The 13,070-nt window shown below is 33.5% G+C and overlaps 1 protein-coding gene across 2 annotated transcripts in view; it reads right to left on the bottom strand.

Annotated features, from left to right (window-relative positions):
- The window catches only part of TTN (titin), a 270,706-nt gene that overhangs the window by 105,324 nt on the left and 152,312 nt on the right, over positions 1-13,070 (bottom strand). For both annotated transcript variants that reach the window (XM_064373293.1, XM_064373294.1), the window contains 17 exons: positions 11,850-11,918; positions 9,541-9,621; positions 8,554-8,628; positions 7,846-7,935; positions 7,351-7,413; positions 7,006-7,095; positions 4,705-4,752; positions 3,755-4,156; positions 3,320-3,598; positions 2,796-3,071; positions 2,529-2,668; positions 2,099-2,225; positions 1,742-2,005; positions 1,191-1,457; positions 521-784; positions 295-434; positions 23-149 (listed from right to left, as the gene is read on the bottom strand). In XM_064373293.1, coding sequence (XP_064229363.1) covers positions 23-149; positions 295-434; positions 521-784; positions 1,191-1,457; positions 1,742-2,005; positions 2,099-2,225; positions 2,529-2,668; positions 2,796-3,071; positions 3,320-3,598; positions 3,755-4,156; positions 4,705-4,752; positions 7,006-7,095; positions 7,351-7,413; positions 7,846-7,935; positions 8,554-8,628; positions 9,541-9,621; positions 11,850-11,918 — 2,802 coding nt within the window. The remainder of the gene's footprint in view (positions 1-22; positions 150-294; positions 435-520; positions 785-1,190; positions 1,458-1,741; positions 2,006-2,098; positions 2,226-2,528; positions 2,669-2,795; positions 3,072-3,319; positions 3,599-3,754; positions 4,157-4,704; positions 4,753-7,005; positions 7,096-7,350; positions 7,414-7,845; positions 7,936-8,553; positions 8,629-9,540; positions 9,622-11,849; positions 11,919-13,070) is intronic.

The raw sequence follows: 13,070 nt of genomic DNA, 5'->3' as shown, positions 1-13,070 counted from the left end.
GTGGCTGACAAGTAGAGCATACCTTTCACTTTCAAAGTGGCTGCAGATTTGGCATTAGCAGCCTGGAAGGAAACCTCTCCTGTCATACCCAGTTGGCAGTTACGAAGGATCAGAATATGCTTCTTTCCATCCTCGATGATTTCACAGTCCTGTTTGGAGTGAGAGTTTAGAAGGAAAGAAAAAAGATCATGTATAGAGTTATTCCTACAGATCATCAAGATGTAGCGTTATACCTTTTTTAACACTACAAAACCAAGCAACCCCCTCCTATATGATTAGCTAATCTTGACTTACAGGAGAAGCAGTCAAAGGCTCTCCCTTCAGCTTCCACTGGCCATGAACATCAGGTTCAGAAAGTTCAATTTCAAAGCGGGCTGTTTCGCCAACAAACACCTCTACTCCATACAGAGGCTTTTCCACTTTTATTAGTCGAGCTGAAATGATACAGTTTTGTTAGCATGACCAAACTAATAAACTGCTGGTTCAGATACTCAGAATTTTACATTGTTGAGCAACTCACCCTCAACAGTAACATTTGCCTTGGTCTGGTCTGTGCCACAGTCACACACATATTCGCCTTTATCTTTAAGTTCCGCCTTTTTGATTTTTAAGATGCGGCGCAGGCCATCTGCCTTGACAGAATATTTGGGTGAAGGGATAATCTCTTCACCATCTTTTAACCATTTCACTGGTACATCTTTGCTCACTTCACACTTCAAAATAATCTCATCCTTCTCCACTCCAGTTTTGTCATGTAATTTCACAGTGAAGTAGGGATCGGCCTCTGCAAAAGATATTTAGCATAAAATAAGAAGAATGTGAAAACTAAAGTTTATTAAAGAGTAAAAGGTTGGGAGGTCGAGCTGGGCGGATCACGAGGTCAAGAGATTGAGACCATCCTGTCCAACATAGTGAAACCCCATCTCTACTAAAAATACAAAAATTAGTTGGGCATGGTGGCTCATGCCTATAGTCCCAGCTACTTGGGCGACTGAGGCAGGAATTGAATCGCTTGAACCCAGGAGGCGGAGGTTGCAGTGAGCTGTGATCACGCTATTGCACTCCAGCCTGGTGACAGAGTGAGACTCTGTCTCAAAAAAAAAAAAGAGTAAAAGGTTGTAAAATATTTTATTACTCTCCACTTCGATGATTCAGAAACTGGCTATCTGGTTATAGTTGGTTACATTTACCTAACACCTTCAGCTGTGCTGTGGAGCTCAGGTCCTTGACTTGAGCTTTTATCTGAGATATATCGTCCAGTGTCACTTCTTTCATTTGCAATTTGTGAGTCTTGCCCTCGGAAGAGATGAGTACTGTTCTGCTTGTGTGGAGTTTGACATCATTTTTGAACCAGACTACATGCATTTTTTCATGAGAAAGTTCACATACAAAAGTTGCTGTTTCACCTTCTTTTACTGTTTGATCTTCAAGAGGTGATATGAATTTCAATCTTATACCTGAAATGCAAGCATAGATAATGTGCTCAGAAACACAATTCATCTTCAGAAAGATTCTGTTCTCATCTGCCTAAGTAAAAGGGACCCGTTTCACATGGCATTTATTTATTCATCTTTCCAAATAGAGCTCCACTAAAAAACAAATTAAGGGGGTTGTTTTGGTAACACTTTGAAAGTTAATTAGCGATGCCGATTATTATAGCTTTAGAATTTGGCATACTATCTTTAAAGTCATAGGTTTGTGTGCCTTTATGGGATGTCACAGATCTCATTAGCTCTCTTACCTGTGACAAATAACCGAGCTGAGGTCTTCTTGCCCTCTACCTCAGCAGTATAGACACCTTCATCATCAAATTGAGAATCATTAATAACAAGAATATGTTTCTTTCCATCAGCAATGATATCGAATTTGTCAGATGACTTGATTATATCAGGTCCTTTGGACCATATAACATTTGCCTCTCGGGTGAGGACACATTCAAATCGAGCCTGTCGCCTTTCTGGAACAGTGACATCCTTCAGGGGCACAGCAAAGTCAAGTTCGATTTCTGAAAATCAGACATTAAGAATGAGACTTTTCAGAATGCACAGGGATGTGAAATGAAGTTGAGCCCACTCCCTGAATTCTAAAAGCTCCATACCTTTTACTGTCAAAATGGCAGTTGTAAATGCATTAAGGGCCTGGTAGAGGACTTCGCCAGCTTGGTCCAGTTTGACTTTGTGCAAAGTTAAGAAGCGTTTTCCGCCATCTGCTTTGATTTCACAAGTCTGAAAAACAATAGTTTAAGTAACCATTTGAAAGAGAGAAATTCCCTATAGGAGAAATGTTTCAAATACGATCTCTATAGAGTCTTAAAAATTACTAATAAAAGTAAGGAGAGAATTCCCTGTCATAACATTTTACAGAAGTTGTTCAAGTTGTACACAAATAATACATAAAATGTCTTTCCTCCTTGGAGGCTTTAGAAGACTTCATTATTATTAACTCCAATCTGAATCTAGGATGTAGATCCTGAATATAGGCTGTGGTTATTTTGTATGACTAACAACTGAAAATGTGAAATTACTCACAGGTGAGGGTCTTAGAAGTTCTCCTTTCAGTTTCCATTGTCCAGGAATGTCTGCCTCTGAGATTTCTGCATCGAAGCTTGCACTTTCTTTCTCATAAATGGTAACGTCCTCTATTGGTTTAAGCAGTTCAACTTCACGCTCTGTATTGGTCAGGGATGAAGTAACATAATGCTTTAGATAATCCTTTAGACAATGCTTTTGGTGTGTTATTTGGCCTTACACATACACAAAACTTATCTTTGAGAATAAAAGGTAAGATTTTCATACCTCCAAGTGTCAGCTTTGCAGGGTATCTTTTCCCTTCAATTTCCACTGCATATTCATCAATATCTTCTGGCATAGCATTCTTAATTTTGAGGTATAGATGATTTCCATCTCTCAGTATTTCAGTCTTATCAGTTGGTTCTGGAGGGATTTCATCATACCCTTTGAACCACTTAATGTTTGGAGTATCTTTTGCTATATCACAGGCAAAAATAGCTGTCCCCTTGGGTTTCACATGCTGGTCTCGTATAGGTTTCACCAGCCAATCTCTAATGACTTCTATATGAAAATAAGGTAAGAAAAAATGATTAAGATCTGAACAAGTATTATACATAGCTTCCTTAGTAAATTTCAGAAATAGAAAAAAACCCCACAAAATTGGGCATAATTAATACATTATAGGATATATTGATATTCCCCTCTTAGGTACAAGATTTCTGATATTGTGATACTGGGAAATGAAGTGCTTTCTTCCATTTTCTTAATGTGATAATAAGCAGAACAAAATCTCCCAGAAAATTACTAACCTACTACTTTTACGCAAGATGAACACTCCAGGTTGTTGGCGTTTTCCACAGTAACTGTGTATGTTCCAGCATCTGTGTCATCTGCATCATTGATAGTCAGGGCCCTCATCAAGCCAATGACACCTGGCACAATTCGGCCAGGTTTCTCCACCACAATCTTGCCATCCTTCCTCCAGACCACATCACGCTCTTTGTTTAACTCGCAGCTCAAGTACAATGGCTGTCCTTTGACCACTGTGACTTCCTCTTCCAGTGTTTTTACAAAACGCACAGGAAGTTCTGTGGAGAATTTCAGTATATATTTCAATACATACAATATTTTCAGTGAAATAAAACTTGGAAATAAGAGGTTTTGTAAAACTACAATGCAAGTTACTACTAAGGTTTGTTACATTCAAGTTTAATATAGATTATGTTCAGAAGACTGGAAATTACCTTCTACAACAAGTTTAGCCGTGGAGGTCTTTTCTTTGTTTCCCAAACGTAAAACACAGGTGTATTCACCAGCATCAGAAAGTTGAACATCAATGATGTGTAGCTTTCTGTCTTTACCATCTGCGATAAACCTGTGCTTGGGGCTCTCACGGATATTGCTACCGTCCTTCATCCAGGTCGTAATTGCAGTGGAGGGGGAGACCAAACATTCAAAGATTGCTGAAGAGCCAACAAACTCTGATTCAGTCAAGACGATATCTTTGATTTCTTTCACAAACTTCAATGGCACAGCCTTTAACTGGTAGGTGAATGGGGCTTCATCTGGAGGTTTCTCCCCACCACTTCCTGGCCTTAACTTTCTCCTTTCGGCTTCTATTGGTGAAGGAGTCTTTTTGGCTACACCTAAATCAAAGTAAAATTAAAAAGTTGATTTGGCATCTCCATAGGAGTCAGAATATGCATACTTGGCTACCTGCTGGATAAAACCAGCCATAAAGCAATTAGAAAACAAGAACAGAAAATTAAAGACCAGGTAATTGAAAGGTCAATTGAATTTATATTGCCTTTTTTCAGACAGGAAAATGAGATGGTATAAGGAATCCATGAATAATAAATGCTCCTTTTCTCAAGTTTTAATCTGAAGTATAAAATAGCCAGATTAATGTCTAATTATTCTTTATCTGCCATGTATAAATATCATGCATATGAAAAATGAAGCTAAGAACCTATAGGATTTGTTATGCTAAAATATAGTTGATTATATACATATATCTACTTGCATAATATTAAAAGAGTATTATTTGAAATATCAGAAAACATACTAGTTTAGTAGAATCAATTAGAAATAATAAAAATTGTTAGAAATTTTGAAAATTCTTTTCCCTTGAATATGGATTTTGGAAATTCAGAGTGGAAGGTTACAATGCAAGAACTAGAAAAACGAATCTCACCTTTGATGGGACCTTTTGGCTTGGCAGCCTCTTCCTTAGGTTTGGCTTCTGAAATAAAAATAAAACTCAGCATTTAGGCAATTTTCAGACTTATTTCATGTTTAATAGTAAACCATGGAAGGTGAGTCATGTTCCATTATAAATATTAATGCATAAAGAGAAATTGGTTTCATTCATATGACTTCTATTGAGATTAATATTTCAAGGAAGGTATATTCTGAGATTGAAGAAATCAAGCTAAATTGCCAACATATTTAGGATTTAAAAATTCTTTCAGCAAGTGCCTTATTCGCTCTCATTTTTGGAAGGCTTACTGTTGCCTTGTGAGGAAAAGTTTTGCTTTTGCCTAGCTATGCAAAATATTTTATGTTTATATATGTACTGATTATGTGAACCAAGGAAATAAGGTTTTGTCAACAAGAAATCAGTGTCAGAAAAAGGAGAAAGGGAAATGACCAAGAAGTTACCAAAGAAGTTACCAAAAACAAGTTCTTTTCATATCTAAATTGGGCAGACAAACAAATCCAGGGAAGACTAAGGAAAAAGAGTCTATGTACCGCACATATATGAGTTTCTTTGAAGATTTCCCTTAATTAGACAATGAAGTAAGGCAGAAGCAATAGAGTTCTGACATTTAGATTTTGATTCAATTATTACATAGGGACAGTATAAACTGTGGAGCGAGTTCTCTAACTTCAGCCCCCAGGATAACTGAGAATAGCTTTATTTTCATACATACTTAATTAGCCAATAGCAGTTCATCACCTTTTTCTGAATAATAAAAGTACTACATTGAAATTATAAAAGTTTAAAAGAATAATGCCCAAATCATAAACATCAGTGACAAAATATAACATAAATATTAAAAATTAAACTACAGACAAAAGAACATAGTATATTTTTTCACATCATTAAATGTGATACACACCAAATATTTTGAGATAATTTTAAATTAAAAAGTCTAAATAATTTATATAAAAATATAAATATAAAATGACTATGTAATATATAATTAATTATTGAATTAATAATTTAAAAATATAATTTTTCTGAATAGTTTTATTTATTGATTTATTAAAGATGTAAGCTAATTTTTATTATAAGTTTCAGAAATTAGATTAAAAAATTTCTCTGTCAAACTATTACGGATATTTCTAAATGCTATTCCCAGGTGCTAGCACATCTCATTGTGGAATATAACAAACAGTTTTTTTAAAAATTCATCCTGAATTTTTTATTTTGTGTCTTATCAGTGGAGATGATCATTTTTCCATAGGAAAAAACTGTCAAGGTATTACACTGAATATCTTAGATTCTTCATATCTTACAAAATTTATCAATATATGCATTCCCCAATTCTTTAAATTTACTTTGTTTTGGTTATTTTTTTCTTTGTAAAAAAAATTTCATTTTTTATTTTTAATTCATGGGATGCATGTGCAGTTTTGTTACATGGATATATTTAATGATGCTGAGGTTTGGGATATGAATGATCTCATCACCCAGGTAGTAAGCCAAAGGTCAAATAGTCAGGATGTGTGTTTATTAATGACTACCAATTACACATCAAACCAGTTTTGATCAACTATATATCATATTATCACTTAAATGAGGAACTATACTAAATAGTTCATATACAATTAATAGGTGCTTTAAGTTTGGACTTGAGATATCTATACCATTAAATTAGAACATTTAAGAAAACTATTATTGATCTAAATCCTTATACAGATTGAAAGACTGAACTATGCAGTCTCTTTTCTTTTTCTTTCTTATTGTGATAAAATACACCTAACATAAAATTTACCATTTTAGCAATTTTTAAGTGTTCAATTCAGTTGCATGAAATGCATTCACAATGTTGTACAACCATCAACACTATCCATTTCCAGAACCCAATATATAGACTTTTTTAAAAAAGAGAAATTGTTCCAATAGGGTATAAGGTAAATTTGAAGCTTCATGGGATTCTTATATGTATACCCTTAAAGGGTCTCTGCCTGTCATCTAGTTTTTATCAGCCCTAAACGTATTCATTAATTAATCTTCAAAGCATATGAAAGAAATGGTGCAACCCAGGAACATACATTCCAATTAAGGCACAGTATTCATCCACTGGGCAAGAGACAAGGTGGGTAAAAGATATCAGATGAAGAAAAGGTAGAAACTTATCACAAACTTCCACAGTTGAAACGAAAACTATGTTGCAACATAAACAGAGCTTGAATTTTAATCAAGTGTGAATACTTTTATTAAGTCACCAAAACAAACTAGGAAAAAGAAAGCTACGGGAATAAATACCTGCTTTCTTTCCAACCACTGGTACTGTTACTGGGGCAGCGATGGGGGTTGGTGCAGGTTCCACAGGAGGTGGTTTGATTGTTTTCACTTCTGTAGAGAGATGTCCATTGCATTAATGCATCAATTTGTTACTTCCTAAAAGCTTATTTGGTGGTTTGACTTTTCTGATACAATTTTGAAATCTTCAAATAATTAGTTTTTCAGAGAATAGTATAGTAAGCATATTGAGACATTAGAAATCATTTGCTACATACTGACTTTCACCTACTATCTTCTATTAAGTACATGTTATGTGTGTGAATCAAGAAGGACTATGCTGTTGACATTGAGGATAAGCTTGCTCACCTGCTTCAGGCTTTGGTTTAGCTTCAGGTGCAGGGAGAGGTATTGGTGGCTTGATTTCAGGCACTGAAATAATTCAAAGTAGAGGACAAATTATTACAGGATTTTTGAAGTTTTTCATGAAGTCAAAACCAAAATTAAGCTGACATATTAACTGGAAGATATTAGAATTTATATACATATAATTATCAAATCAAGTATTTGATTAGTTTTCACTTTAAACAAAATATGTGGAAAATATAGTAAAGCAAATTCTTGGTTTTAATGTTGTTATTAATCTAATTGCCCAAAACCACATTTTTTTTTCTGGTAACTTATTTAGCAACTGGGTAATCATTATCCAATTGCACAGGAGAGTGAGATGGTAAAGAAAATTAAGACATATGTGATGAACAGATTAAGGTCCTTTGTTCAAATCTTGATGTCAGTGTAATGATATTTTAAATGATACATATTTGCATTTTTAGAGGCAACTAAGAATGCCAGCAGGATTTATACCTTTTGTTGGTTCAGGAATCTTCCTTTCCCTTTTTGTAACTGTAGGTACTTCAGCCTCTTCAACGGGTTTTGCAGGTGGTGGTTCTGGTACTTTAAGATAATAAGATTATTTTTGAATGTTAATATTTGAATATTTAGGAAGCAACTCATCTGAAATATCAAACAATTTATTTTTCAAAAGCTCTATTGATGGCTTTTTAAAGAACCTTATAGTTTATCAGTTAATTTCTATTTTATTTTCTTGACTCTGCTTCCATTTATTTTTCTTCCTTTTATGCCATCCACTTGTCTTCCACTCCCCATAGCTCTCTCCTTCTAAATCACTTCTATAATAGTTCCCAATAATTATATCCTTTGAGAATAGGCTAATGATAAAAACCAGTTCATTTAAAAGCCCCCAGAGTTATGAAATCTTTGCTGACACCCTCCCATGAATAGTCACTTGATTATTTCAGTCATTTCTACTGGAAGAACTTAGGTTGCAAAGTAATAATAAGAATGAAGTACAGGGAAATACATGAATAGATTTGGGAATCACTGCAAAAATATTTAAACAGAAAGCAGACAATGGAAAACAGAGACTACATCACAGATGAAATAGTGAAGCCATGTTTACATCTAACTTCATTTATGTTTACATGATAAACCTTTTGTTAAATGTCCATTTTGTTAAAAGATAATCTTACAAGTAGTCACTGAGATTCCTACCTGCAGGTTTTTTAACTTTTTCTAGTTTTTTAGGTTCTACTTTAGGTTCTTCTTCTTCAGGTCTTTTTCTTAGAACTTTAAAGACAAAAAAAGGTTTATATGTAAACCAAGACAAACTAATGAAGATGTTGAATAAGCTTGACAAATGCAAATAATGTACAAAGCAAGGAAAATGAAAAAAAAGCATGCTACCCAACACTCTGGAAAGTAAACATTTACACTAAAGTTTTTTTTTTTTTTTTTAAATCAAAGGTTGTCATGTTAAGTATAATAGCACTCAAAGTTACTTCGTTTCTATCTAGATAAAGGGTCTATTCAGAGACAAGTCTGTGTGGCAGAAACAGCTCCAACACAAAATGAATAATTTGAATAGCAACAAATTTTAATAATAATTCAATGTTAATGATTTAATGAGTATACAAATAAGTAGAAAGTTTACTTAAGCAGAGATATCTAAGGAAATGCAGCCTAGGAATCAGTAATTCTAAGTGAAGACATGTTAGAACTTAATTTTTCATTTGACTATCTTGCTTCTCATTCTTTAATATTTTCTTAATCAGAAAGATATGTTTAGTTTTTTGAAAAATGTTATTTATTAGTTGTGGTGATCCTGTGTCACACTTTAAAACTGAATATTGAATTTAAGCTCAACTAGTTTTATGTAAGGTATTTAATAGGTTTGGTGTATTTTACTACACAGTTTGATTATGAAAATGGCAGTCATGGTTGTTGTTAGTTTAGAATATTATCAACTTAGTTACATCTGTTAACATTTTAAATTTCAAAATACTGTGAATGCTCACAAAATTTCGTCTTTTTTTAAAAAAATCTAGAAATGATGTTTTTCTTAATTTTCAGTGAAACTACAAATTTTGATATATAGGGAACCAATTCAAAGAAAACCAAGAGACAGAAACATTTGTAAGCTTTCCAGTTCATTTTTTAAAGTATACTTAATGCTGACAGAACAGTTGAAAAATACTATACCGCTTTTCAGAACAACTTCTTCCTTTGGTTCAGGTTTACGTTCAGGAAGTAATTTGCGAACTTTCTTTTCACCTCCAGGCACTTAAAAGAATATGATTTCAAATTTTGAAGTGAATTCATATAAAAATAGAATTTCAACAAGAAAAATGTCTTTCCTAAAACTAGATAACTGTAGTGCATTAAGTAACAATTTTTGCTGCATATAAATACCACAGAATTTAAGTTTAAATGATATATTTTGAGTTATCTCCTCTGCATATGTCTATACAGCCTTGTAATGAAATTCAACTTCATTACCTGCAGGCAAATGTATTCATTTTAAATGAGTATAGAGGATGTTGTTCTATACTGACTTTATGAATCTTTTATCAAATTACAGGGTTTTTGACAGCATCTTTGTCCCAAACTGCAATTGTAGATTGTCCAAATCTACATCATTATCTCCCCAACTACTAAATACATTAAAATTATACTGGCAAGTATTAGTGCCATCATTCAGTCTTCTCCACTGAGGGGAGAAGGTGGCCAAGGGTTCCGGTTTGTGGCTTTAATGCTGGGGAAGGGCCATATCTCATTTTCTGAACAGAAAAAGAATATCCTTTCTTAAGATTTCTTTTTTGAAATAATACTGGATAAAATATTTAAAATTATAGAAATACAAAATTTCAAAGCTGGTGTTGGAAGCTCACTTTTCATTAATAAGAAAATGTTCTTAAATTTATTCAAATTAAGGGACACAAGGAATCGAAAATTAATTTTCTTTTGTGTCTATAGTGATTACTGAGCATGGTGGATGACGCTATTTTATAAAGCAGCCTCTTTTGCTATTATAGCCCTCATAGATTTGAATGGGGAAAGAAAGGAACACGTGGTGATTATTAAACCATTTTCCTCTCTACTAATGTCAATTAAAATCTAATTTAAAACCTTATTTATTTGTAGCATGTAACTATTTGCTCACTATCAGAAATCTTAATTTTTTAGGTATTTCTATACAACTTTCCATTTAGTACTTTAAACATGTCTGTAATTCATTAGTTTTTCATATGATAAAGATAACTTTGCTTAACTCTTATTTCAAAAATTTATATGTACAATAGGCAAATATGTATTTCATTTTGAATAATCATTTTTTTCTAATGTCAAATATTTTAAGTAAAAATGTTACAGTTAAACATTACATATTTTATCCAGGATAAGTTGTGCTGGCCTTCAATACTATTTTAGAATACCGGTCTTCCTAATAACTATTTTTATTGCTCAAACCCAGAAAGAAGAGCATGCTTCTAATTAATGTAAAGTGGGGAGGCATAATATAGATTTGCTTTACTGATGTAATGGACATAGTAAAAATATATCTGGGCATTTTTGTATTATTATTTTATTTTAAAAATCTTGGTGTTGGAGAACATACCATTGTATCTATTAATTTTAAAGTCATTATATGTGATTATGTGCTATTTTAATGTTTATGATCAATATCCATGATAACATTATTTTGTAATCTCCTCTTTATGAATTAGGAAATGTATATTCATATGGGTGATTTTGTTTCCCAAAATTTCAGAGTTACCAGAAACAGTCTTAATTTCTAGGTCTGAATGTGTTGATTACTTGAACAGAACACCGCTACCCACTAGAAAAATTAAGTTTAGTTTTGATAGATGCTTTCTAGACTCTTAAGATTCATTTATTTTTCTTTAGGGTCTAATCTTAGATGCGAACTTATTAGGAAAAATACTGTTTTTAGAAAAATACATTTTGAAAAATTACCTACACTAATAATGACTTTTTTTGAAATGTGAGTTCTGTACACTTCAGAGAATGCCTTAGAGTCAGTGAGAAGAAAGTGACATGAAAGTCCTAAGGAAATCCCTGCAAATAACCATAATAATATTAAAGGAGGATAGGACTTATTTTCAGTGCCTGTAACACTGGCTAAAATGCTTGTGTCAGGTGAAATGTCAAAACATTTTACTACTGGCTCTCAGCATTTTAACCTCTTATGTCTCTTGATATCAATTTTGGCTAACCAGTAAAATTTGATATTTTTAAGTTTAGGAAAATGCAAGAAGACATGTAGATGAGACAAAGATAGACCATGTCCATACAATGTATGAAATGGATGGGAAACAAAGGAAGCCACGCTCATGAGCCAGGACCGTAAAAGCCACAGAAACATAAGAAATGAATGGGACTACTCTCTGATCAGTGAAAAAGAGAGAGAGAACATTCAATGGAGGCAGAAAGAGTGAGAAGTCAGGAGAAGGACTACTACATAAGAATGCATTTTTCAGCCTGTGAAATACCTTTCAGAGGTGTAAGCTCCACTTTTTCTGGAACCTCAGGTTTTTCAGGAACTTTCTTCTTTGAAACAGCTTTAAAGAATATAATCTTACTTTTATTATTTGTATATTTAATCTGAAGCAAGTGATTAACTTTCTACTTCAAGAATCAAAACCAAGCTTTGCTTATAACCAGAAAGCATTAACAACAGCCAAGAACAGCCTCCAAAGTATGTACAAGCAGCATTCGAACTATGAAAACAGACTGTAGTTTTACTCCAAAGTTCAGTAGTTAATTAGAGACTGGCAGAGAAAGAAGACAATTTTTGTTATTCACAAGAGGAAGAAATTTTCCTTTGAGTATACATTTTACGTTAAGGGAAATGTATTTATCTGTGCGTTCTCATGGAGTGTCAATCAACAGATGGGTAGCCTTTCAAGAGATGCAAGAAAGTCCCCCTACTGGCCAGGAGTGTTGTAGAGGGCAAGAATCACCAGCAGCAGTGTCTTCCAGCAATGTCGGGAAGACTCTGGCTTTGTAGATGCATAGGTCTGTATGGGGAAAGTGCATATCTAAGATTATATCTAGATAATTTTAGATTGCGGAATCACATGACATCACAAGACAACTTTTTATTAAAATAAGAATAATATGTTTCTGCCAGTTTATTTCAGCTTTTAAAGAAGTTGATATCTAAAAAGTTAAGTAACATTGTGTCAACTCATAGAAAAATCAAAATATAAGAAGGAGTAAGAGAAGTTGTCTTCATAGCCACTCTTTCCAGCTCCCCTGAGAACAACACAGAACAGTTTTATTAAGTTACAAAAAAAAAAAAGATGGGGGAACAGTGACAAGTCATTCATATGCTTTCCTTTCATGATATATAGGTGCATATCAGCTATTGGAAATCAAAACTATATTACTTGTAATATATTTAAAAGCACATGCAATTCTTTAAGAACAAAGTTTTGGCTTTTATGTAAATTTGTTACTGCAATATTAAAAATATCTTGCAAAGATTTCTGATACATTCCTTATGCATAAGACCTCAACGATATGCATAGCAATCAGGATTTGAAATCAGAAAACTTTTTCTCCCCATTCCAAAAAAGAAAGTTAATTGGACAGCTCCTGCATTCAGATATCCTGGATGATGCTATCAATGTACTTTCTGACATTTGCAGCAGCAGGCATGGCATGACAAGCAACCCAGGAACCATGGGGCAGCAGAAGACACAGCTCTA

The sequence above is a fragment of the Aotus nancymaae genome, unplaced genomic scaffold (genome assembly GCF_030222135.1).
Source record: "Aotus nancymaae isolate 86718 unplaced genomic scaffold, 86718_ANA_hifiasm-v0.15.2.pri h1tg000008l, whole genome shotgun sequence".
NCBI classification, from domain to species: Eukaryota; Metazoa; Chordata; class Mammalia; order Primates; family Aotidae; genus Aotus; species Aotus nancymaae.
Note: the sequence above shows the minus strand (reverse complement) of the source record. Positions and strands in the feature narration are given on the sequence as shown.